At 38.1% G+C, this 27838-nt stretch overlaps 1 protein-coding gene across 2 annotated transcripts; it reads right to left on the minus strand.

Annotated features, from left to right (window-relative positions):
- Window positions 1–26453, minus strand: GOPC (golgi associated PDZ and coiled-coil motif containing). Of its 2 annotated transcripts, XM_063151063.1 has the most exons (9): window positions 26175–26453; window positions 13369–13533; window positions 11082–11105; window positions 7577–7752; window positions 7140–7305; window positions 5814–5909; window positions 4879–5043; window positions 3994–4174; window positions 1–3473 (listed from the first exon to the last, which is right to left on the minus strand). In XM_063151063.1, exons 1-9 carry the CDS (start codon window positions 26451–26453, stop codon window positions 3355–3357), a joined length of 1371 nt encoding a protein of 456 aa, XP_063007133.1. In that variant the 3' UTR covers window positions 1–3354. The 2 variants fall into 2 exon arrangements, with proteins under 2 accessions (XP_063007133.1, XP_063007134.1); XM_063151064.1 differs by lacking the exon at window positions 11082–11105 and having other exon boundaries at window positions 26175–26412.
- Between the last annotated feature and the right edge of the window lie 1385 nt (window positions 26454–27838).

Genomic DNA, 27838 nt, shown 5'->3' on the forward strand with positions numbered 1-27838 from the left:
TTAACAGACAAAACCACACACATTGTTGTGTCTTTATTATGTACAAAAAGAGAAGAAAATGAAATACAACTCTGAATTAGGTGCAGAAATCACTGCAATGCAGAAGAGTATGTTTATTTACAGTCTAATAAAAATATATTATATTCAGCTTATCTAGGTGTATACATGTTTTGCAAAATGCTCTATCTGCTACAGAAATGAGAGTAACCCATAATGTAATTATGTTTGAACAAATACAATAAATATCTGTATTTTGTTTGATACAACTGTGGATTAACATATATTGAGATGGATAGAAACCCTCTTCACTGCCAAGAATACACGTCTACAAAGGAAATACTACATACAACCTTTGATCAGAGTTAAATTTATTGCCGTAAAGCACTTTCCTTATCTTACATGCTTTTAATTAACATTGGTCCCAGATGCCAACAAACACTGTCCACCTTTAGCTTAAAATACAATTGTCTTACTGAAGATTTTAATAGGAAAGGAATTATATACCAAAAAAATTGAAAAATTATCTTTAGAATATTATTTTATTTTTTTAAGTAAAAATATATATACACACGCAAGTAAACTGTTTTACACTTTAAAAAATAAAAATTAAGTCTGAACACTGACTTTCCTCAGAAATTCTTCCAAGTCTAACTCATTAAGCCTCTGGGAATCAGCAGGACTGAGTCTTCCAGTTACTGACAAAGGGGAGAATACATATTTGTCCATTGAATCTGGAAATCTCAACTTGCAAAACTTTTCTCAGTTTAAATATGAATCTCTAAGCATTTCAGTATGATTGCAAATAAACCAGTATGTTAAATCAGGTGGTAACAAGTACAGACTGTAGTGTCTGAGTGAAATCCTCCCATCCACAGCTTCCTAAATAAAGATTATAAAAACTGCTGGGAAGGAAATTTGGTGATAATTTACTGCTACCTGATATGTCTACTCCCAGTCATCTTCCTCAGCAATTGCTCCTTCTGTTGATCTCGTACAGAGATAAAAATAAAGAAGAGCAGAGAAAGGTATAGCAGATGAAGAAGAGACCACACAGCATCACATGAAACTGGCAGATGAGGAATGTTAGGAAAATAACTCTAGAAACATTCTTCCACTTCAGGCTAAAACTGATCAAATGCATTGAACAGAAAATACAGTGTGCCATGAAGTAAGGAAGAAAAAATAAATAAAAAATTTCACCTTTCCCTCAAATTAAGGGAAACTGTACAGGAAAATTGAATGTCTTTTTAAAAAGTTACAAGACTAGTTGGACAAGTCTATCTTCTAAGAACAGCAGGAAGATTCCACACAGCAATGACTTTCAAAGACAAGATGACCACAACTTAGCTTTCAACTGTCTCTTCCTGACAGAGAGGACATTATGTGTTCCAGGCCACAGACAGTTTCAGAGTGCACTCTGCTTGAGTAGCTGTGGGAAAAACACAAATCTGGATGCAAAAGTTCTGGCAGTGGATTCATCTGCTAACACACAGCCAATGTGTCCTCAAGTTTCTGAAGCTTCAGAAAAAGAAACATGCCTGGGGACCTGTTTCTTCTTCACACAGCTTTATTTTTAAATACTAGTTTCTGTTCGGTGAAAACTGTACAGCCTTGACTATTTTAAAAACCTTCAACAGTATGCTGTACGACAAACACTAGTATAAAAAATGAACCAAATAATGTTACTCCACTGAGTAAGTGAAGCTCATGCACACACACACACACACAAAATGATCGTGTAAATAGCGAAGTTAAGGGATTTATAAATAGCAAAATCTTTGAATAAAGTATATACATTTTTAGGCTTTTTCTATAAACATATAAATATATATAGTGCTCCTAGGAGAGACAAGGTAACTGTGTTCTACATCACAACTTAGAACATAAGATTAATTGATGTTACTCTAAAGGCCTTTGAGGTTTTTTCTTATGTATTTATACCCTACACAGTTAACACTTGCAAAGATATCTTTTCACATTAGTTCCACTTTCAATGTACAAAACCATTTCACATTACAGTTCAACAGCCTGCAGAGCAGTGAACAGGAAAGATGGCACTGCATGCTGAAATAGTAAGTGCGAAGACAACGCAGAGCTTGTCTGTGGAGTGTGCTGCACTTCAGCAAGAGAGCTACAAATGGAGCATGAGAAACTACTCCAGACACCAGCCTCAACCTCCCCACCTGCAGACATGCCAGGGGCCTTTAGATGCACACCAATTAAAAACTATTTTAAGATACACTGCTCTCACAAAGGGAGTAACATTTTGCTTCAACAGTAAGACAATTATAGGTTAATAGGACTGCCATAACATAACACAGATAGGGCCAGGCACCGTATGACTCTGAGAACCTCCTGTAAAGTACTGTGCACTCAACTTCTACTTCTTTAAGGATTATTTTAATATGAAATGAGTATGTTCAGTACCCATCAAAAGCACTCATCATTTCATAAGGTCAAGCTAACAATGACCAATTCAAACAACTCTGCATTAGCAGTAACCATATCCATTCAAAAACAAACACTAAATTGATGATGCTCAGAAAAAAAATACCAAAGGGCTCACATTAATTGTGAGTAATTTTTCAACTAACTTCACTATTAAAACCCCATACTACTCTCTTTAACTACTTTTGGAGCAGGTTTCAAATGGAACAAATGGTGGTGAATCTAAAAACAACAAATCCAAAAACCTCACTCATAAAATTACCATGGGCTGAACGATCATGATTAGCAAGCACTCCACTGCTTATGTGGGTTTTGATAGTCTTTGCTCAAATAAAAACTTTCACCTTTACTATTCCGAGGGAAAAAAAAAAGTGTTCTTTAAAGTTACAGTTCAAAAATCCTAAATACAAAACACATGGATGCAATGGAACAAGTGTCCCCTCCATCTGTCATGGGCTAAAGCATGTGTCACACCAAACTGACCGTTAGTTGTCCCTTTAAAACATCCAGGGGTCAAAATTAGGTCTGTCACTCATTATTCTGCTTCCTAAGGGACATCAATGAGATTAAAAGTGGAACATACTGAGGTTATCCACTTTAAAAATCCCACTCTTTGGTGGGACTACTCTTTTATTACTAAAAGAAATTCATTTCACATGCTGTGTGTTCGGTAACTACTGTGTGTCACGCAAAGGACAGTTTTCCACATTGAGAATTGCTCACAATGAAGCCCTGAGGTAACCGCCTTTTTTCCAGGCAACAGTAATACAGTTCCTTTTGACATTTAATCATCCTTTTACAACCTATACTAGCATATGCAACTTTAAGCAGTCAATATTGATTATCAATTGTTCCCAAAGATGGGATCAGTCCAGGCTTTGCCTTTTTTTTTTTTTTTTATAGTTTTTAAGATAACGACTCAGCAGAACGGGCTAATTTGGGTGCAGTGTCTTCTAAAGAAGCTTCAACTGAATTCCCCAGGTCTCCATTTTCATGTCCATCAATACTTGGCTTCTTATCAAACACTGCAATTTAAAAAGAAAATTGATTTAAGGAAAGAAGCAATCTTGGGAAGGACAGATCAGTGATCCTTGTTTCAAAAACTGGAATGTTTCCTGAAATGACTACTAAAATTAAAGCTGACAGGTTTTTAGCAGAACGGAGCATGGCAGGAAAACAGGAACTGTTTCTTTGCTTTTCTAATTTAAAAAATGTATCTGAAGAAGTCACCAACATGAAGTGTTAAGGGAAATTAACAACTCCTAGTCAGAGGTAGAAAAAGATAAGAATAAATTTGCATTTCAGCCTTTGGGAAAAGATGACCAAGAAAAAAGTTCATAAGTTAATTCAGTTAATTCAGTTGGATCTAAGTAAACCAGGCCAAACATTGAGGGACCAACCAGATGAACTGGCAGTCTATTAGTAGGTTAATTGAATTGACAGCAGATTAATTTTACAACGAATATAAAAAAGTATTTTCCAGAAACTGGTTTGCATATTGAGACTTCAGAATTAAACTGCAGGTAACACATTTAGAAGGCTTACCTTGTGAGGGTTTGACATCCACACTTGCATCTTTCCTATTAGAACTTGAATTTGCACCTTCCTCCAATTCATCAAGATATAAACGGTAACGGTGTCCACTCTCATCCTCATATTCTACATTTTCATCATCTGAATCAACTTCTGGAGCAACGTACACTACTTCAAATTCAATTTCACCTCTCTAAAATGCAGCAAAAAATACAAATTTACTTACTACTGCACAGCTACCCAGCAGGATTACCAAGATGAGCTAGGTTAGTAAAATAAGTATATCTTACTGTTGTGAACACATTTCTGTAAATTCAATTAAGTTGACGCTGATTCAATCATGTTGAATATTTTGGATAGGTATCTGAGTTAAGTTTTTACTGACTAAAGTAGAACAGCTCTATAGCTAAGCTTTACTAAAACTACCCATATTTCTTATATGCCAGTACATTTCAAACAGTGATTTCTAAAGAGGAAGCTTTCTGATAAATTAGGCACACGTGTTAATTGTCAGAAAATGGGATGCAAATCAGGAAGAAGATGCTAGACCACAAAGCACATGAGAAACATTGTTTGGCTGGAGCTGTTCAGTCGTAAGAGTAAAGCATATGTCACTAAATAGTTATTTCTGTGGGGCAATGTAATAAATTGATTTTCATCAGCCTTACTGAATAATGATTAGCCAATATATGTTTAACTGAACTGCTACTGACCCAGCAGTTTTCTCCTTAAATTGCAAAACATAAGAGGATTAAGTGCAAGGTGATAGAGCCTCAAGAATCACTGTATCTTAGCATTACACACTATTTAACAGGAAACACTAAAATTAAAGGCAATTCAACAGGCAGAACACAAGAAGCACCTAGATGTGTCTATGGATAACAGGTGCAAACTGACCTGTTGGGAAAGAATAGTTACAGCTTCTTTATGCTTGGCATCTCTTAGATTAACTCCATTTACTGCCAGAATAGCATCACCAACATGCAGTCCTCCACATCGATCAGCAGGCTGCCCAGGATGGATTTCAGAGATCAGTATTGGAACACCATGCTCCTTCCCACCCTATTAAAAAAAAAAAAAAGAAAGGCAGATTTTAATTAACTGAGGTGCCTTTTAAGATAAAATTGACATTCTGATAGTAGCTCCTAAAGTGCTTACTTCAACTTCTATTTTAGAAAATTAGAAATCATTCTTCAAACAACTAATGTTTAAGAATGCATGAGCTGTTTCCCTTAATTCTTCTCCCCAAAGAAGAATGGAAAATTTCAAATATGTACTCAAAGTCAAAGCGTGCAATTCTGAATACTAATAAAACTATAAAATCATATATAAACTCATGAAAACCACAAAATCTCATTAAAAAAAGCATATCAGGCACCATATAGACTTGTAAGAAACAGTATTCATATTTAGAATAAAAGTCTAGTAGTCAAAATTTTCCAAATTTGTTCTAAAAAGTTTACACAGATTTTGTTAGGTGAGAAGTGCCAATACAGATATTACAAAAAAAATTATAATCACAACAGCTAAGTGTTGGAAGTCAGGTCTCAGATTGTCTCTGCTCTTCTAAATATTTACACCTGGAATCACACCTGGCTAAAGTGTCTATATCCTACACATAAATAAAAATCTTAAGTTTAATAAAGTAGCAATTATCTATTTCCTAATCTATCAAAATGGGTCTTGAAGTTCTGTGACCATAGTTATGGATTTGTGTATGTTTTTTTCATTTGTTCTAACCACACATCTACTGATCCATGGATTTTACAGAAGTAGGAATACAAACTTGAATTGCTGTGTCTTTGTCATAGAAAATAAATGCAAATATTTACTGTGATTGAAATTCCTAGTCCTTCATGGTCTTCTTTAACTAGCAAAACTTTTCTGATTGGACCAACACCTTGACTCTTCTTTAAGGCATCAGGATCCTAGTTTGATAAAAAACAAACATAAATGTGTGAACCAAAAATGGATGCATTTCAGCATTTTGGTTTTTATAATTATATACAGGCAGCACTCTGAGCAAGAGAGTTTTAGACTAGCTCTAGGCAGGACAAACTTACAGCACCCCTTTACAGAAAGGAAGTGAAATCAGAAAAGATTCCTCATTATGTACCCCTGATGAGAATAATTATTTAAATTACTCCACTGCTGATTAGTGCACAACACAGAACTGAACTTCAAAAGAAGGAAACCAGCCACATAAGGGACCACATGAAGAAGTGCTGATCACTGCTGAAATGTTATATGATGTAAACTCATCTTAAAAGTAACCAAATGACAGGAGATGATGTAATATACTCCCAAGGAAGAGGTTGCTTGCTCGAGTTTATTTTTATTGTAATAAAAATAAACCACACCAAAAGCCATTGAATACAAATCTAAAAGAGAGACTAAAGAAACCAAGGTTTGTTTTTTCCTTTTGTTAAGTCACTGATGCCATTATGCATACCTTTAAAATCACAAATACATGTATTTGTCCATCAGTGTTTTACATGCAATTAGCAACACAAGCAGTAAGACCCATCTGACCAACTAAGGTATTCAGAACAGATCAAAGCAATGCACCTTGCTCAAAATGTCTGATTTTCTGTACTGAACACTGGGGTAATTAACAGGACATGTCTCATGTTGGGTGAGTTTTACCAAAGATACCCATAGTGAAATGCTGTTTAAAGGTTTTGTTTTAAAAAGTACCTTTAGGAGGAAAAAAACCAACCCACAAATAATTCTTTTACAAAGTGACAATTTATCTAGCCTTTTAAGAAAAGAAATTAAAATAAATTTCAGTTTAATCTAATGCTGAAAAACTTATTCTTGGTTTTTGTAAATAAGTTAGATCCATTTTTTGAAACCTAGGTTACAAAATTCTGCTTTCAAGTTGTATTTATACACATAAATACATATATTTATATCAGAGGCCCAGTTTTCAAAAGGAGTGAGTGTTCCTAGGTAAGTCAAAGGAATTGCATCATCTCCCGTGGTCATTTAGAGGGATATGCTATTCAGCACAGAACTGTGCTTCGGCATAGAAATGGACAACATACTTACAAGTAACATTTGAAAAAAACACAGCACTGAAGTGAAAACAATCACAAAGCTGAAGAGGTAACTCATGTCTGGAAGTCATGGAGGAATGGCTCATCTTTCCAACTTACATGTCCTGGTGGTGCTTGCATTGGTCGTTTGAGGTCGTTGCGGCCACGGCAAGCTCGAATGACGGTTTTGTGGCGGTGCAGGTGAATTTCTGCCTCCAGCTGGTTCCACAGCTTGTCGTGAGCAGGTCCCTTCATATCCCGGCCCAGTAACTGAATCTGCTGCACCCTACACAGTGACACAGAGTACAACAATGCTGCATTACCACAGAAAAGCAATGCACAGCAGGACTCATACACCTCATCAGCCTACAGCACATGAGCATGCAGCAACTGGCACGAGAACCCCGGGGATTTTTACTCTTCCTTTTGTTAATTAACTGGAAACGTGAGGCTTTTCCTCCTTAGTCTTAACCTTGAACCTGCCTCTGGGGATGCAAAGGAAGGAAAAAACAACAACAAACATCTTATGCTAGGGGACATGGATTGACTTCACATACCTTCCAGCTAGCTCCTTATCTAAATACTTGGCTGCCAATCTTGCTCCATAAACCTCAGCCTGAAGCACAGCTATGTGTCTACGGAGGGCTTCATTCTCCTTCCTCAGCAACTTCACCTCAGCTTCCAGTTGAGCTTCTTTGACTTTTTCCTTCTTGTTAGCTTCAAGTTCTCTCTCCTTTGCAATGACAAAAAAAAAAAAAAAAGAAGAAAGAAAGAAAAGAATATTAAAAAGCTTTTATCCAAGTTAATAATGAAAGAACACTTACTGTTTCTACACACACAATCTAAAATTACTTTCCTGTGTACAAGACATGCATGCAGGAAAAGAAATAAAAAAAAACAAAAAAAAAACAAAGCAGGGACTCTGGCACTACAGCTAGTGGTTTGCATACTATCCTACAGAACGGTGGCAAAATTTAAATACCCTGAATATCATCTTTACATTTTCTTGTCTTGCAAATAGGAGTTTAAAAGTTAAGCAATACTATTTTCAAAATTAAAGAGTAACCATGAAGCTACTAAATATTTCAATTTAACTAAACTCTTTTACTCTTATTATGATGATGATGACATGGAAACCTAAACCCATATGTCCTTAAAATGACAATTATTTTCATGCAAACAACCAAGAAATGTCCAGTCAGAGACATTTCCAGATTAGAGTCTGAAGACCACACAAATAAAGCCAAGGATTCTACACATGAAAATGACACCCTGACAAAACTAGAAGAAAATTAGTGCATAATAGCTCTGTTAAAAAAAACCCCAAACAACAACCAAACAAAACAAAATCAAAACCCACATTAAAACCACACTTTAAGCAAGCTATCACCCTGTGCTTCACCCCCTGAAAAAGAAATTATGGAAATATAAAATAGTCCCACACTGTTCCATCCCAAATGTACACAAACTGCATAGTCATTACCTTTTCTAATACCCAGTGTACTGGTGCAAAAGGAATTAGATTGTTAATCTACAAAATCTACTTTAAAGAGAGCATGCTTGATAACATGTATCTTTTATATCTTGCTCTGCATGCCGTTTACAAAGCGGGGGAAAACCCCCACCATTAACTAGGGAAATAGCAAAGACACAGGGTCTAATATTGTTTCCTTTCAAAACTGGCTGTCAACTGAAACAGCAATAAAAACTAAGTTCACCATAATGCATTTCTGAAGACACCTGGAGTACCCAAAAAACCCTGTTCTCTGTACCTGTACCAATTATATTGTTAAACAAATAAAACCAGGATGTTCTACTAAAGAAGCAACAGAACAGATATAAAATTTTACAGAACTGGCAAGACAAATCTGTTATCAAATTGCGCACATGCTATTCACTATTCCAAACCTGGATATAAAACCATTAATATGGTCGATATCACCACATTTGAGAAACTACACAAAATTGGTCCTTCCAAATGGAATTATTTTCACAATAGATATATGAAAGCATTTACTGACTTTGCCAGAAAGTCACTTCTGAATTTGGTATGTGGTACACACATGTGGTACACACATAGGTGTGTACTTTGTTCTTCTAAACGGATAAAAGTATTTAACAGATGAGGGAGGCAGTAGAGTCTATCAAATTCACAGGTGACTTTGAGTGTATCAAATTCAGAGTGCCTGGCTAGCACAGTGCTCAGGAGGAGCAGCTCAAGGATTGCCTGAAATCACTGGCATTTCACTTTCTGTGATTCCCATGATGACGCACCTTCCAATCAAGTTTGGCTCCACAGGCATGTTAGAAAACATGCCACCCAAAGCCACTTCTGGCCTCTGGCCTTTGGGTTGGGGTTGTCTTGTGCAAATGACTCCACAGCAAATCTCTTTCTGAACTGCAGGACCACATCTAAGCCAAGAATTTTGACTAATCTACATTTCAGAACAGGAGCTTCTAAGATTATACCAGTTCTTTCTATTATTATTTTGGTCTTGGGCTATCATGCTGTGCTGTCTCTGCTACACACTTGAGGAGTAAGAAGGGTCACAGTTCAGACTTAACATCTGTTTTACAGCAGCTACAATGTCTGTATACAAATACAGAGTTCCTGTTAGCTCTGTTCCTGTTGTCAATACTGCATTAAGGTGATCTAAATAGCAGTATAGGCTCCCCGTTTCTCCACTTTTAGAATACCAACTATTTGACAAATATAAAAAGACAAAGACTAGAATTTAAGATAGGCATATTCCAACCTCCCTCAGAGAAGTGAACTGCTGAAGTGATCAAAGATTCTTGATTACACCAGCGAATTTCAAGCAGCACATTTTACAGTATTTACATAAAGTTTAAACTTTATATAAAGCTTAAACACCCTCATCCAGACTCAGGTTGTCCATTGATTTTCTTTGAATTTGGTTTGTCATTTAATTCAAAGAGGAAGCCAAATACACTTCTACATAGAATTACTTTTAGTAATGCATTTTAAATGTTACACCTAAAATACAAAAATACAAGGGAAATGCAATCTCATTAAAGTGTTCTCTTCCTATTTTCTCCATTACTATGATTAGTCTTTTGTGACAGAGGTGCAAAATTACACCCAGAAACCAATCTCCTATCGACTGTCTCCAACTGATCACCACATGAAATAAATAAAAAAATATTAAAAGGTTTGCAATACAGAATTTCTGAAGATGTCCTGAAAGAGCATGTACTGTTCTGAATGACTGTCAAAAGATTCGACAAAAGTCTCAAAACTGTTAAAAGAAATCAAGGAAGTTAAGTTAGAGAATAATTTCATGCTTTCTAGTGTTCATGGTAGGGCACAGGTTGTAAAAACAGAAAATGCATTTTCTGTTGGTAATATAAAAAGAAAAGTTACAGCAAGGTTGAAGACTAAAGCTTACAGTTACCAGCTATTCTGTGGCTTTTCAAAAAACCAAATACTGAGTAATGATAACGAAGCATATAACATAATAAAAGTAGAAAAGCTGGTTAAAAATCTTTCAAGTCTATCACTGTGAAAAAATAAAAGTCAAGTTTGCTTCACTTTTTATTTATATCTATGTATTATTGAGCTCATATGCTTTTGGCTGTTATATCAGCCAGTAAACCATATTAAATCATGCCCATGATAAAAATAAGGGGGAAACAGGAGAAGCTGACATGATTTTTTCAACTACAACATCAGAAGACTTCATATCACACCCATAGAAGTGTACAGTGTTTATACTTTAGCAACTGTATAACATCTTAGCAGTTTTTGAAATACTGCCAGAACAATCTTTCAGAATGTCAAGTTGCCAGATACCATCCCAAACTAGCTGCAGCAATAATAAACAGAATACATAAAGAATTAGGAAAAAGGGCACCACATCTAGAAAAGAAAAATTAAAATGCAAAGGAAATTCTTTACACAGTCTCTTGCCAACTGTTGGGATGAAGGAACAAGCCAGATCTGTTTTGCCAGTTTCTGAGGCCAACATATATACAGGTTGTTGCACAAAACAAAAGCACTGCTTGAACATAAAAAAAAAAAATGGCAATCAGCATACTTACCATTTCATCCACAGAAAGGACAGACTTAAGACAGAAGAAAAGAGTTCCATAATTAGAGAAACAGGCAACAGAAACTTCAAGAAAATGCAATAACATAAATTACTTAGTCCAAAAGGACTTCACCAGCAAACTGTATATTTCATTAGATGGCATATAGAACAAACACACTGCTACAATTCTATTTAGCAACAATTTCAGTATTTTGTAGTGAAATTTATTAAAAACCTTATAAAAACTTAACCTTAGTGAAGTATTGAAAACAACACTTTCTCCTAAATACCAAGAATCTCTGTAAATGGCAAAATAATGCAATATACATGAAAGAATCACAGAAAATCCATTCTGTAATATAACACTATACAGGTAATAGATTTTTTTTCTTTCAGAAAGAACATACTATGAGTTACAAGAGGGACATAAAGGACAGGCAGAAGTATCAGAAAAGGCATCAAGTGCAAAAACACACACAAAAAATTTCAACCAGGCAACTTCATACTCTCACAAAGAGTTATTATGATTGCACTAAGAAGATTCCCCACTCCTAAAAATGGACTTGGCCCAAACTACACAATTATCAACTGCTTAGCAATCTAAAAATTTTGAAATGTCCTAGTTCACCACTGTGTACAGTTTTACAGATTACAGAGTATACATTTATGCTAAGAATCTACACATAAAATAAGAGTGTCTGTCCCTCAAGAAAGGAGGAAGTTAATTAATTGAGCTTTATTTCCCCACTGCACATTCTGTTGACAGAGTTCTTCTTTGCCCTCAGAGACCTTCTGACTGCCAGAAGGTCAGCACAACAGTTTCATTTACCCAAACATCAGAGGTCCCATTTTATTGTCATTAAAGCAGCCTCAGTTTTGCTTGTTCTAGCTTCACAAATTTTTATAGCTTTCTTTATCTAGAAGAGTTTAAAGTTCTGAATTCCCTAAAGGCAAAGTAAAACAAACTCAAAACACTAGTCCTCATATTTAAAAAAGGAAAAACTAAAGGAAATTACGTAGAGAATATCAAGCTAAGCTGTTATAAAGTTTTAAATGTTATAAACACAGATAAAACTGAACCAATGTATGTAAAATGTATTTATTGTCACCTGTGGGAAGAAGACTGCTGTCAATAGCATGGAAATTTAATCTATCTTTAGAAATAATTTGTAACGAGGTAACAAGAAACAAAATCCTTAAAAGTATTATTCTGTGTGTTAGTCAGAAGTTAAGTTGAATTAAGAAAATCTGGGGACCAAAACCACTCACAGTAATGTGTTAACTTAAAATTTTCTTTGTGTAAACCTGCAGTCTAACACTTACAAAATGCTGGTGATATTTAACTAATGCTTATTTAAAAGCCAAGAGAATTATTTAGATCTCCAAATAAACTTCACCATACTGCAGCCATGATTTAGTAGAGAATAAATTATGTGTGGACAATCCAGAAAATACTCTTATACTGCATATATAACTATGTAGCCCTAGGATGAGAGCTCTAATCAATTACAGCTTTTGAATCTGAAACACAAATAATTTGGGTTATTCCTGTTGCTCAGTGATTAGCCTAGGCATCCTTTAAAACTTATAGTCTACCACTGTGTTTTATTGCACATTAATTAATGGGACAAAATAGCAAAGTGACTAATCTAATGTTCCACATATATTGGGAGTAGGTATTTGCAACCAAACTGTGAAGCAATTTTAGAAAGTCAGAGATAGACTTTGATTCATACCGACATCTAGAAATCACACATACACAACACTACATTTTTTTAATTTACAAAGCCATAGTATTAGAGCCTGAATTTGTGCAGTGGCTAGTAACAAGGCAGACTATGCCCAGGCTATCAGTCAATGCCAACTAACTGCACAGATTAATTGTTAATTAACTGGAATTATTAACTTTTGGTGGGCTTTGCAAAGGTCTGAGTTTTGAAAAAACATGCAGTCTACTGAGTGCTTCTACTACAGACTTCTTCTATTATCTTTTGCAATTTCAGTCTTCAGAAAAGCTTTATAAATCACAAAAACATTTTCATTTTTTTTACTTTCAGAAACCACTAAAAATGGTTTATTTACAAAAAAAACTTAAATCCTTACTCTTTTTTCTGACATTATTCATCTTATTTTTAATGGTTGCTAACAACCAGCGATAAATGTTATGGAAAGAAAAAAAGCTAATATTCTTAACATGAGAATTTGTAGTCAGGTTATTCACACCTTCCAAGGCAGAAACTGGAAGCCAGGAGAGGAAGAAGATTACTATAATCCCACATTCAAGTTGCCATACTCACCAGTTTTGCCTTAATGGCCCCAGAGTCAACATTCTGCCCAGTCTTGGCATGCAGCTGAAGCTGAACAGCGTGGAGCTGCAAAAGCTGATCGTGCACTTCCTTTTCCAACACTGCTTTCTCTGCCTGTGTTTCTGTCAGCTCAGACTTCAGATCAACCAGCTGTGCCTGTGAAGATACAATCCATCACTGTAATGAGAGCAAGGATTAAATGGGGTCACCAGAACTGACACATAACAGCATTTGCTGGTACAGGGATGCTGCACCTGGTGGAATGCAGGTTAAGAATCCCTGATATCAACCACTCCTCTGAAGCCCAGCTTTAACACTGGGTCATTTGCAGGATTTTCTCCCCAGTTTGCCACAAAATTCATGCAGCCATAGAACCAGCATCAAATGACCATATTGCCAAGAGTAACAAAGCTGAGCTTTCCTTCATGCAGACAATGGCACGTGATGCTGATGCTCACTCCAATACAAGGCAATGGCATTGAACCTATGTAGGATTTACACCCCTAGCAACGTAAACACGATTTTAAATTCTAAAATTATTAAATCTTACTGAAAAAAATGGCTCAAAGTAAAATGACAATTATTTATCCAATACTGAAGTCAAATAATCCTATCTACATCTGTCTATTTCAACTGAAAATATTTCAGAGTTTAACTGAAATAGCAAATTAGTTGAGTAAACCAGAAGTCACGAAATGCCCCTAAAATGTACATGTAGAAAAAAAGAAAAAGCTATTAACTATTGAAAAAAGTGGTTTTGAAACATTTTAGAAACAGTTTTCATGTGAGGTTGCACGTTACAAAGCAGAAATCTGTAATGAAAGAACAAATACTAACATGTTTACAAAGTTACTTATTATCAAAGTTCAAGTAGCATTTTATAAGATAAGCTACATTTAGATAAGCTTTAAAGCTACTATTTGCCAAAAAAACCCACAGAATATGATTTCAGGGGATTTTTAGGTAAATTCCCAGAGTATGTTTGTGCATCCAAAAGATTTGGAACTAAAGACCAAAATGAAAAATGACTAATTCTTAAAAAATCCCCTCTTATATTAAAGCAGGTTATTTTGGGTATTTTAACAACACCATAACAGTGAAACTCAATTTGCAAGGCAACTCAGTATAAAACATCTACATCAGTTAATGAAAAAAAAGCAGGAAGGATTTGACTATCAGAGGGGAGGATTTACTGGGTCTAACTTCAGGCACATGGTTTAGATGGACAGCTTCTCAAGCTTCCAGAGTAATTCAGAGACAAGCAGGAACTTCCAGAGGTGATTCAGAGCACCCAGGGTGCAACTGAGGAGATGGATCAAGCCAACCTCCAGCGTGCAGCTGCCAAGAAGAACAATCTCCCCTCCTGCCTCTTGGCTCTGCCCTTCAGTCCCACATCTCTGGGATTGAACACAACAGAACAACCTCCCCCTGCTCCCCCTGTCCCTTGAGGCAGAGCCTCAGCACATCAGGCCAGCACTTACTTTTTGCCAAAAAAAAAATGGAGCTGCATGCATTTTCAGCTTGCAACTGCCAGAATAGCAAAAAAAAAACTTGAAAATTTTGCAAACCCTTGCAGGAAGTCTAAAGCAGAAATTGCCTTTTACAGTAAGATGATATCTAAAATACTACAAGCCAAATAATTTCAGAGAAATTACTTACAAAACTGCATTGCTCCAGTGACCAGCCACAGTTAAAGTCTCTGCTGTGGTTTACAAGCAGACACACACCTGAACTAACACAGCAAATGAAAATATCACCAGCATACAAGCTGATGATACAGTGCAGAGCAGATAACAAAGTCCTTAATAATGAAGGCACAGTTTGACCCAGCCACAATTTCACATAATAACAATATTTTGTTATTATTACATACTGCATATATTAAGTCTAGTTTTAATAAAGTAAGACCACTACTGTCTTACTCCTTTCTAACAGCTGACATGCTGACTTTTATGGCTTTTTTACACACACACACACATGCTCTCTCATCTACTCTAATTCAAAAGACCTGTAGAACGGTGAAGTGGCGAAACAGCTAAATTAGACCAATTTAATATTGTCCAGCCTCACCTAACAGAGAATGGCAATTGGAGTTCTGCTGGGGAAAAAACCCCAAATTTATTTCCCTGTGCAAATAACAAAGCAGCAAGAATGATAGCTACCAGCTTTGCAGGGTGAATGATGCCCCAAAAGTATCAAAAAAAGACTGTCAAATGTGTAATAAAAATTAAAAATAGTACTCTGAATATAACCTGATATTCAAATCACTGAATCACAGAATGGCCTGGGTTGAGAGGGACCTTAAAGACCTGGTTCCAACCCCCCTGCTATGGACAGGGACACCTTGCACTAGACCAGGCTGCTCAGAGCTCCATCCAACCTGGCCCTGAACACTCCCAGGAATGGGGCACTCCAGACAACCTGTTCCAGTGCATCACCACCCTCACAAAAAAGATTTTTTTCCTATTATCTAATCTAAATGTACTCTCAGTTTGAAGCCACTCCCCCTCGCTCTGTCACTACATGCTCTTGTAAAAAGTCCCTCTCCCATCTTTCCTGTCTCCTCCCTCCAGTTACTGTAAAGCCTAAATAAATAAAAAGCACAGAATGAAAAAAAAGCAAAATGAGAAATGATAAGAGCATACATAATGGAATTAATCTGTTTACACATTATGAAAAGTCATAAATCTATCCCTAGAAACTGATGCAGGCACAGGATTCACATCAAAATGCAAACACAAGCAGCTACTTTCATATCCTGTGATCTACTTCTATGAAGGCTGCCAAATCTTTACAATACTTCACAGAAGTTCTGCTATTCTCAGCTTGGCCAGCTCACTTAATTTTCCTTTACATTACTTTTACTAGCATCATTTTTTATCCAAATTCCTTCAATTAGTTATAAAGAAAACATATGAAAAGACTGCTGGAAATTCAACCTCTCTATCATTGATTTTGGAAGCTACTCAGTAAAAACCAGGGATGGGGCAGAGACAGCAGATGAAATCATGAGTACAAACAAGGACTATCAGTAAAGCTATTCCTTCCCAGAGCACCATTCACTGCATGAGGAAAGGGCTCTGCTGAAAAAGATGGTGTCAGATAATATTATATTCCAATTTCTATAAACAGGATAAACACAAAGATAAACTAATGCTGCACAAGCAACTGTAGTAATCCTTTAATTTGGATGCACTCTCCCACAAGACTGTCAAAGAGAGATGCCATGTATTTTGGTGGTCACCTGCAACTACCCTAGAATTTGCAAAGAAGTCAGCTGGGGCTAGAACTCACAAACATCCAGCCACAGGACACCATTGAGCTTCATGGTTAGGTGAGTCCAGGAAGAGTCACCAAACAACAAAAAGAGAACAGAAACTTTGAACAGGGAACAATGAGGGGCAGAGGCTGAAGAGAAGGCAGTGGTTCACTTTCATAACCTTCTCTTAGTTGTAACTTGCTGATCCAGCCAAAAAGGAACCCTTGTGGGCAGGACACAACCGTGCAGACCAGCAATTGCCACTCACCAGCAAGCACCACACTGCGAGGTTACACCTGGGCTGCTCTCTGCTCCCTGCTTTGTGTCTCTGCTCCAGCCCAGGCACAGCAAACAGCACCCCCAGACTGGGGTCATGGGAGCAGCATTTATCATGGAAACCTACACCTACATGAATCAAGCAGGCAGGACATCAATCTACGGCTTCAGATCACCACCACAGGCTATTTCTAAATTCCACAATTCAAGTAAAATGGAGATCTTGGTCAAATTCACCACATAGCAAAACTCAGCATTTATCTTCCACACAATCTAACATCCAGATGATACCAGAAAAATAGTTTTTAAAAGCTAATCAAATATTTAGTCAATTTTGGGACATATTTTGCCATTTACCAGGTGTTTTGTATTTCTCAAAGATCTTACAGCTATGAATGTTAATTGCCAACTCAACAGAAATAATTCAAGAATTTATAAACTACTCTTTTCATTCCCATAGGAGATAGTAGAAGAGAAATCATGGCATTAAGCAATTTATATTTCTTCCACAGAACATGTCAAAAATTCAAAAAAAAATTCAAAAATCTCTAGGCAAAAGAATGCATACAATGTCCTAGTTTTAATCAACAATTCTTATTGCCTGTTCAAGCAGTTACAAATTATCAAAAAATGGAGTTTGTTACATTACCTTACAATGAATATGTATTTTAAGCTGGCAAAAAAATAAATGTACTCTAAAATGCTAGGGTTAATCGTATTTCTATTCATGGAGTTCTTAAAGTCTTAACTAGTGTTTTTCATCAGAAGTCATAGAACAAAATATTAGTATTTAAGTCTCTTCCAAAAAATTTATATATTTTTCATATGATGGTCTGAACACTCATCTGTACATTTTTCACAGAAAAGTGACATTAGTTACTCTAACAGAATAGCTAGAATCACTAACCAAAAATAGTTTATTTCTATTAGATGTCAGAGACATACTCAAAGATCTTATACTAAATTTATATATTGTAAAAGACAAGAACATAGATCTTGCCCTGACCAGCTTACAGTGTAAATACATCAAGGAAGGATGAACAAATGTAACAGAAGTACAAATACAGCTGGGTATTTTTGTATAGAAGTGCACAACAGGAGGCAGACACGCTAAAACCACAAGTTATGTTATGTGTGACTGCTCAGAAGCATCACTGCTTGAATGAGGCACTAGAAGATGGCAACTGTACAACCCCAGAAGATCTAAAGCACGAGGGGAAACACACAGAAACTGAGAAAACGTCACAAAGTGGGATGATGGTGACTTACACACCGTGGTGACAGGAAACAACCTCCACTACTGACAGGGAAAGCAGCAGCAGGGGGTGAGGGGCAAACTGAGAGACGGTATCATTAGATAAAGTAACAACAACGGGCTTAGCTTTGGGAAAAGCTTTTTCATTTTCTGAGCTACCGTCGCAGTAACTTCTGCAATATGGACAAGAGTTGCATTTGAGCTAATAGTTATAAAAAAATATCTTTGGCTTCCACACTGCCCAGACATGAACACTCCAAAGTGGAGCCATGCTGAACTGGGAAGCTGGGTCATAGGCCTGCACACTACTAGGGCAAGACAGTGGCATTATTCAGCAAATAAAAATGAGAGGAAGACCAAAATCAAGTCAAGTGTAATTAATGCACTTTTGGTATATGAATTTCTAGCTCAAAAAAAGTCTAGACATAATTCAAACACAGTAGAAAACTCAGGTTTTTCAGTGAAGGGAACCTAGATACATAGAAAGGATCCATTAGCATCCTCAAGGGACTAGAAGTCATAAGCCAAGCACTCATCCAATGCATTTAGTTTTTTGTTTAATTTCAGGTCTTTAGCACACAGCTTATTCATTCTTATGCCAAGCCTTCTAAATCATAAAGTCTGAAAACTGCCTTTCTAAAGACTTTTTTTCTCAGCATATAATCTCCGATTGGCAGAAGCTAGAAGTTCATCTCAGAATTTTTTAGTTACCTAAATAGGGCCACCTAGTGCTATCTTTTTATCTATATGCCTACATTTCTCCCTATTTCACCCTCCTTCCCTGTTGATTTGAATTGAATTTTCAAAATACAAATGAATCTATTAAAGGGGTAAAGGTGTGTATGATTAAAGTTCCTACAACACACAACTTCTACATTAAACAGCTGCTAGTAGGAAAGAGTGACAGATTAGTGCCCTTCCAGAGGGAGAAGTGAAAAGACCTAAATCTTTAGCTAATTTGTTTAATCCTCACAGAGACAGAAGCTGACATCCTGGCGTACAGAGAGCACACGTGCAGTTCTGAGCTAAAGACTGAGCTGCTGTCTCATGTCCAGCCAACTAACAAAAAAATGTAGGGATGAAAAGGCAAAGGAAAGGATGCTGTGATCTGGAAACTCCTAGATCATGCAAGAGAACAGGAACTGCCTGAATCAGAAGGTCTTAGTGACTTGAAAAAGTGCTCAACACTTCCATTCCCCATAAATCATGAGGTTTCCAAGCTCCATTGATTCTGTTACTAATAAAACTCCTCTGGTGTACACATATGTATTTCACAGCTAATTTTAAAGGACAGGCCCTTATGTATCTGCTATGGGATCAAAGCAAAATTCACAGACAAATCAAGTTTATGAGGTGCTTTATTTCCTCAGCAGCATGTCGTTATGTCATTTATACTAGACTCCATAAAGTTTACCAACATATGCATTTATGTATTTCAACATTTCACTCCTGATCAGGACTATTAACCTTCTGATTTAGAGGCTGCAGGACCCAGGACCATGAAACACAACAGAGCACACTGCAATGCTGCAATTACTCTGTGGCTCCTGTCCCAGCACATGCACAAAATAGCAGTATAAATATCAAGATATGATGCTAGCATATTTGCTTATCATTTCATTCTGGAGGCATTTTTTTAAAGACAGAAACATCATTTAAAGGCAAACTTAGGTAAAAAATAAAAATTTTAATTATGCTTTACAAACAATGAAATCATTATTCCTTAGTGTTCCCACAAAATTACACCAGTGCAGGAGAGAAAACAGTTTTTCAGAGCATGCAGCAGCTGCTGCAGCGTGCAGATGCACACTCAGACACCAGATATACAACAACAACAGAGCCTGGCCTGCACAGCCCACACACTGCCACGTTTTCATGGGCTCCCCCTGCATCAGCTCCTTGATGTGAAGCAGCCAGAGCTCTTAATTATTACACTTCTCTAATTCCTTGAGGAAAGGATTGTCTCCATTATCTCACCAGTATCACTTCACCACTTTGCCAACAGCTCTCCAAAAGACAAGAACACTCTACTCTTCCTCAGTCCTGACTACTCAGTTTTTCCTGCCTACTGAGCAGCATTTGCTGCAATTTGTCACACAACCCCATTAAGTTTAATGGACTGCTCTGAATGAGAAACCGTGGAACAGAGCAGAGCCCTGTTTGATCTCATGGTGTTCCCTGCAAAGCCAAACAATGCGACAGCACTGCACAAAATGAGTTTCTGAATAGATGATACACTTGGAAACCATATTTTTAAGAAAACCCCCAACTTCACCACAGTGCTTACCACTTGTCAAAGAGGAAAATGTTTCAAGATAGTATTGGAAAAGACTATACTGACAGATTATTAGATTACATTAAAAGCCTTTATTTCATTATTATTGTGACCCCAAAAAGGATCTTTGTGACTTCAATTTTTAGCTAATGCTGAATTTAACAAAACATGTGGCTAATAAGAACATGAACAACAAAATTTATGACTAATGACTCCCTAAATAAACAGTATGGTAGTGTAGCTATGTAAGTAGTCTTGGTAAAAATGCAGTGCATGATACTGAAGACACAAATCAATCATAAATTAATTTAATCCACTTTTGTTATGTCCCATACAGAAGATAAAGGACATAAGACAAATGAGTTGCTCCATTTCTCAGTTTCTATTCTAGTCCTGACAAAACATTCAGAGTCAGCAAATTAAAAGGATGCAAAGCAACACTCCTAATTTTTTATCTTCTCTGCTGAAGACCGTTCTGGACATGTAATTATCTGCACGCTTTTTCTCCCCACAATCAAAGGATAAATAATAATACTAGGTCTTAAATAATGCATCTTAAAAATTTGGTTTCCATTTACATAAATGGATACATCCACCAACATTTCTACACCTGTGACTGATCTTTTTCACCTCTATCATTTAAATACCAGCTACTGTTTCCTGCTACTGTTTTATTTTGTGCTTGACTGTTTTATTCTGTTTGCACCTACTTACAGAAGAACAAATCACTTTTTTTTCTAAATTTTGCTGACAGGGACAAATTTCTGACTGCCTCACAATGACTATTTCTGTCAGGCTGCTCATGCTTCTAGTTGCTTATCAGGAAGACACAAATCTGTTCTTAGAAGTTATATTGATAGTTTTATTATTGACATTATTTTGAAATCTATACTACCTATGCAAAGTAAATCAGTAAAATAAAGTAAGAAATACAAACGAATATTTTGGTTTCTTCTCACTTTCTCTTTGGTAGCTCCCAACAAATGAGACAGAAAAGGAAAACACTTTACCACATACAGACTGAAAATTAATTAGGCTAGTTAAATTTGTATAGAAGTACAAAGGCTTCTGATACAGGAAAATATTAATTAATATTTGGATTAATTAAATAGGCATAATTGTAATTAGAAAGGGCATAATGATTCTGATAGAAGTCATATGTATCACACTACTGACAACTTAGTATATAAGCTGACTGAAAAAATGCATGTAAATCTATGTTTCCTGAATATGTGAAAAATGCTCAAATTTTAGGATATCAAACTAGCTGGACCAAATCTCACTCCACTGATATTTCAAAAAAATATATTCTATCTAGGACCAACAGATTTCTAATTCAAAAGAGAAAAAGTATTACAAGTCCAATTAATAAAATAATATCTTAGTAACTACTGGAAATATTAATGACATTTGAAAAAAGTAAATAAGCTACTGCAACTATTCTATATGTATGTATATATATACCTCACATGGACAAAAAAATATCTTGGTCTTCAACAAGTGCATTTCTCACTACAAAATAAAGGAGAGAGGCAAAAAAAAAATCCAGACAGACATTCTTAAGAATGTGTATAGTCCTACCTTGATTAAAGTAGTGCCAAACAACAGAGCAGGACTGCACCTCTGCAGCGTGTCCCATAAGATGGACTTGCATGCCTATGGAAAGTCACCATACACATAAAGGCACCTACACTTGGCTTTTCCAGTTTGCAGTTGGGGTATTTTATCTATACATCTTCATATCACCCACATCATTCTGTATGTGCTTTAACTGAATAGGTTACAAGTTACTAACATAAGAATTCAGCTTATAGAACCACATTCCTCTGAACATGCTGATCCAACTTAATCACAGACATAAAACTACATCTAACTTCTTAGACATACATGGTTTCCTCAGCTTTAGCATATACACAGCCTTAACACATCTGCCAAGATCCAGGGTGTGCTCCACCAAACATTCCTTTCCAGCTTGTTCATTTAAAATTGCAGAATCAGATTGGCAGTCAAAGTGCCAGAGTTGAAGTCATGCTCAGTTTTCACTGGCACATTGACCTACTTCTTTTATTTCTACAAAACTGCAGATACACAGAACTCTTATTTTTTTAAATGGACATTTAGACAATGCCATAGTCAAGTGACAATCAAACAGGAAAAAAAACCAACCTATGAACTGCTTCTCAGTTAAACATTTTCTAAAATCTCACACACTGACCACCAGCACGCATCTGCTGATTTATTTGGCTTTCCAACAGAGAAGCACAAAAAATCTGCTTCAAAATGTCTGTCACCAGTTCTAAAAGACCCAGGCCCCTGCTATCCTACTAACAAGATATACTTCTCCATTTGTTCACAATGAAATGAGGCTGATCTCAGAAAAGACAGTGGCTTGTATTGCCAAACACCTTTTTTTCCTCCTCTTTACAAGCTACTTAATTCAACTCTGCCCTACTGTGACCAGCAGGAAAATTATGAAAACAAATCCTCCCCCCAACATATCACTAGTTTAATTTAAGACTGAAAATATTATTAGCACAGTAGTAGATTTATAAACTTTCACCATGCCAAGCACAAGTAAATTTATTTGCATACATCCCCTGTGCATCTGGAATACCTTCAGGCTCCTTCTAAAAATAACCTGGCCCAGAACTGCCAACACAGCTGCCTCCTGGGAAACTACTGTCTTCCTGGAACACTTCTTTCACTATCCATATAATATTTTACCTAGACCCTTCTCTCCAGCAGTACATATACAGCAAGATGGCAACAATTTTTTGGCAAGTCCTACAGCAGGAGCTTCCATCCACCAGACCTCAAGCTGTGCCTCTTAAGAGCGATTGTACCAATCACAGAATGTGTATTAAGCTGATAAAGTGGATAAACTGAAGTCTGAACTGCATTTCATTCTTGCCTGCAATATTATAATAAAAGTCAACAGTTTTGGTTAAGGAAATGATATCCACAAACAACAGAATGATATTCGTAACTTTTTGTTGTTTGTTGTTTTATTTTATGAAATAAAATCACTTATTCAGTAAGACAAGTCCAGCCAAATGCAGCTGCAGGAGTAAGCTTAGACAAGCTTAGATTCAGTTCAAGTATTATTTTAATCCAAATAAAGGATTTATTTGTACTATTTTAGTATTTCTCAAGATGGATCTAATTTATTGGCTTGAATAAGTGCACCCAAGTAAACTATTACAGAAGACATTTTTGTGACTGCAACAAAAGCTTTGTATTAAAATGTAAAACAGTATAAAGTTACAATGGTAAGTTATTAACAAATGCTTGCAATGTTAAAAGTTACATGAAGTGCAGTAACTCCCATTATAAAAAAGAAGTAAAACCACCAATCACATCCTAAATGCCAGTAGTGATGTTAGTGATTTCTTTCAAAATATGTAGCTGCACTCTTCATATTGGTCACTGGGGCTTCCGGCTAGAAATCTGTGCACGAAAGACAAGACACTCATTCTCAACAGAGCAGCTCCATCTTTTGGAGGTTTTAAATGGCAGCTCTCATTTCAATTTATGACGCCAATAAACATGAGGTCCTAAAATTAACAACCTTCAAGGCAATACTAAAGTCTTCTGAAGGTCTATTTGAGAGATAAAAACTCTTCTGTATGTATGAGGCCTGATACTACTCACAGCAATAAAAATACTTTACAAAGTAACACTTTTTATTCACTTCCGAAGCACTCACTCTAGATTATCAGTAACATTTTTATCAAACAATTACCTCAAGCATACACAAAAATAATGCTAATTATTAACAACTGCTAACTGGGCTCCTTTGCTCCTATATTCATAAGAGATTCAGGCATAGATCCTCAGTTTTTTTAGGTGCTGCTGCTGATTTAAATTAGATACAAAAAAACCTTTCAGGATCTGAGTTATATCATTTCCTTTCAAAATATTTAAGCTTGAAACAACCTTTCAAAGAAATCTATTCTCCTAAAATAACCTAAAACTCACTTGGTTTACAGGCCTGCACACAACCACCCACCATGGCTGTGCAATATGCAATAAATTCTGATTATCTACAGCAAACTCATAAATATCTCATTTTCCTATACCTGTATTTCACGAAGCCCACTTTATAGGTTGGTAGAGTATATGTGTGCATATACATAAAAATATTTCACCCCAAATATAAGACAACATATCAACAAAAACACACAGAGGAACATAAACATCACTACAGTAAGCATTCTGGTGGGAAAAAAAATTAAATGAAAAAAAATTCCTAGTTTAACGAGATCTTTGCTCTACTCTGAAAAATCCTGCTCCTCTGTAAAATTCCACGGGTTCTTTTACATAACAATGTCTTCGTACCAGGAAGAAATCTGATAAAACCAAAGACAATCTACTTACTTCCTACTGAAAGACACGCCTTCAGAAGAGCAGGTTACTGCTTGAAGGCTTTAAGATTCTTTTATGATAATAAGTGTAACACAAAGGACTGAAACAAGGGAATTCTGTCTATTGAAGCTCTTACAAAGCCCATATTTTCACGGTGCCTCAGAATTTCTCCTCTTACTGCTATACCCTTACAAGTTCAAAGAACAAGCAATAGAAGACTAAAAGAGACAATGAAGAAAGTGGAAGCCTTTAATCCAGGGAAAAGGTAACTGAGGAAGAAACATGGAAAGCCATTTAATTGTAGTTAAAAGACAAGAGAGCAGCTCACATTCACACCTGCTGAGGACACCACAAATAATACCTAATAAACCGAAGATACTCAGGTAGGAGAGATACAAAATGACCATAAAGTTCTCCAGAATCTCCTTCCAGAGCACTCCAGTTCTTTCACAGGCCAAAGGACTTTTCAGCCCTGCCTCTCAGCAGCATCAGGACCAGATAACTTGGCTCTGGCTTCTTTTCTCCCAGCCTGTCTGAAATTCTGTGTCAGGCATGAAGAAAACCTTCCAGGAAGGCCAGTTATTCTTCTCCTCACAGAATGTGCGACCCCTGCTATTATTTTCAGTGACTAAGCTTGGCAGAGAGCTATTTGATCTGCTTTGATGTGTGAAGGAACAAGAGGACCTGTCAAAGTCCATGCCCAATCCACTTTTCTGTTTCCTTTACTTTTAAGGAGGAACAATGTCTTCATTTTGACTACTGACTCTAAGCTTTAAGCACCTCGATCTTGCCTTTGTCCTTTCTTTACAAGTCTTTCCAAATCCACAGAATCTAGGAATAAATTAGGCTGGAAAAGAACCCTGGGATCATCAAGCCCAACCTGTGACCAAACACCACCACGGTAACCAGACTAAGCCTTTCCTTACACACCTCCAGAGACGGTGACTCCACAGCACATTTCAATGTCTAACCAGCCTTGCTGTGAAGAACTTCTTCCTAATGTCCAACCTAATCCTCCCCTGGTGCAGCTTAAGACTCTGTCCTCTCCTTCTGACTCACTGCAGAGAAGACCAGTCAGCAGCATCTGTTGCCCAAAATTCCTGCTTTCAACATCACACAGAACTCCTCAGGCACGCACCGCCCCATGCCACAGCTGGAATTACCAAACCCAGAGGGAGGATGGCCGCGGCCAGGCCCGAATCCTAAAACGCGGGGCCTGGCGAACCTCGCTCAGCTGCTCGGGGCAGGGAAGGAGCAGGGGGAACCCCGGGGGAGCCCCCCGTGTCCCGGGGCAGGGCCCGGCCACCGCGGCACGCCCGGGATGCGCCCCCGGCCCGGCCCGCCCGGGGCCACGGCGGCGCCCTCACCTCCAGCTTGTGGTTGATCTGGGACACGGTCTGAGCCTTGTGGCAGAGCTGGGCGAAGCACGAGCTCAGGCTCGTCATCTTCTGCCGCCCCTCGTACGTGATGTCGGCCTGGTCGGGGTCGATCTCGCCCAGCAGCAGGTCCACGTCCACGAACGCCTTGTCGAACTCTTTCTCCAGCACCTCCAGCCAGCGGAACATGGACACTCCGCCGCCCGCCGCCGCAGCCGAGGCCGGGCCGGCCGCGCCCGGGCCGCAGGGTGCACCGCCCGCCGCCGACATGCTGCCGCCCGCTCCCCTCACGGCGCTGCCCGCCCGCTGCCGCCGCCGTTCCCGCCGCCGCTGCCGCCGGACGCGCCCCCGGCCCCGCTCCCGGGGCAGCCACGCAGGGAGCGCGGGCACGCGCGTGCGCGCCGGCCGCGGGGCCGCCTGCTGGTGTGGCAGGCAGCGCCGGCCGAGCGCCGAGCCACCGAGCGGCCCCACCGCGCCGGCAGGGGGCGCTGCGGGCCCGCACGGGCCGGGCGTGAGGGGAGAGAGGCTCGGACTGGCCCAGGGGGTCGGCACTGTCCCCGTGTCCTTCCCGTGTACCCCCCGTGTCCTCCCCGTGTACCCTCCGTGTCCCCATGTCCTTCCTGCGTCCCCGTCCCGGGCACTGGGAGCGCCCTCGGGTATATTATTGTAATTATGGCCAGTTTTATGTTGACATATAGTCCATACAGAGCTAGGCTAAGTTGGTACACAGTAAAGAAAAAAATATGTACATAGTAAAGAAAAGGAATGCGGACCTTGCCCTGAACAACGTAAAATTACGATTTAAATACGTCAAGGAAGGGATGAATAAATGTAACAGAGAAGTACAATTACAGAGGTATCTATGCATAGAAGTGGCCTACACGAAGAGACAGATGCCATGCTAAAGCCACAGCTTCACTCAGAAGCATCACTGCTTGAATGAGGCACTAGAAGATGGCAATATTCTAAGATCTAAAGAGGGGAAACACACAGAAACTGAGAAAACGTCACAAAGTGGGATGATGGTGACTTACACACCGTGGTGACAGGAAACAACCTCCACTACTGACAGGGAAAGCAGCAGCAGGGGGTGAGGGGCAAACTGAGAGACGGTATCATTAGATAAAGTAACAACAACGGGTTTAGCTTTGGGAAAAGCTTTTTCATTTTCTGAGTTATCATTGCAGTAACTTCTGCAATATGGACAAGAGTTGCATTGAGCTAATAGATACAGAAGACATCTATGGCTTCCACATTGCCCGGACATGAACACTCCAAAGTGGAGCCATGCTGAATTGGCAAGCTGGGTCATTTTGGAGTATATATGGTCATTTTTATATATAATGGAAGGGGAAAGAGGAGTCTGCACTGCTGTATTCACCAAGGTGCTCGGCATGTGCAAGCCACACAGCAGGATTTGCAGTGACACATCCATTGCTTGTGCTCAGAAAAGATGCAAGTTTGGAGGTATTGTATGAAATCGCAGAACCACAGAACATAAAGGCTTGGAAGGGACCATCTAGCTCTAACTCTCCTGCCATGTGCAGGGACAGCTCCCACTAAAACAGGTTGCTCGAGGTCTCATCCAGCCTGGCTTGAGCACTGCCAGGGATGGGGCAAGCACAGCTTCTCTGGGCAACATGTCCCAGTGTCTC

The sequence above is a fragment of the Melospiza melodia genome, chromosome 3 (genome assembly GCF_035770615.1).
Source record: "Melospiza melodia melodia isolate bMelMel2 chromosome 3, bMelMel2.pri, whole genome shotgun sequence".
Lineage (NCBI taxonomy): Eukaryota > Metazoa > Chordata > Aves > Passeriformes > Passerellidae > Melospiza > Melospiza melodia.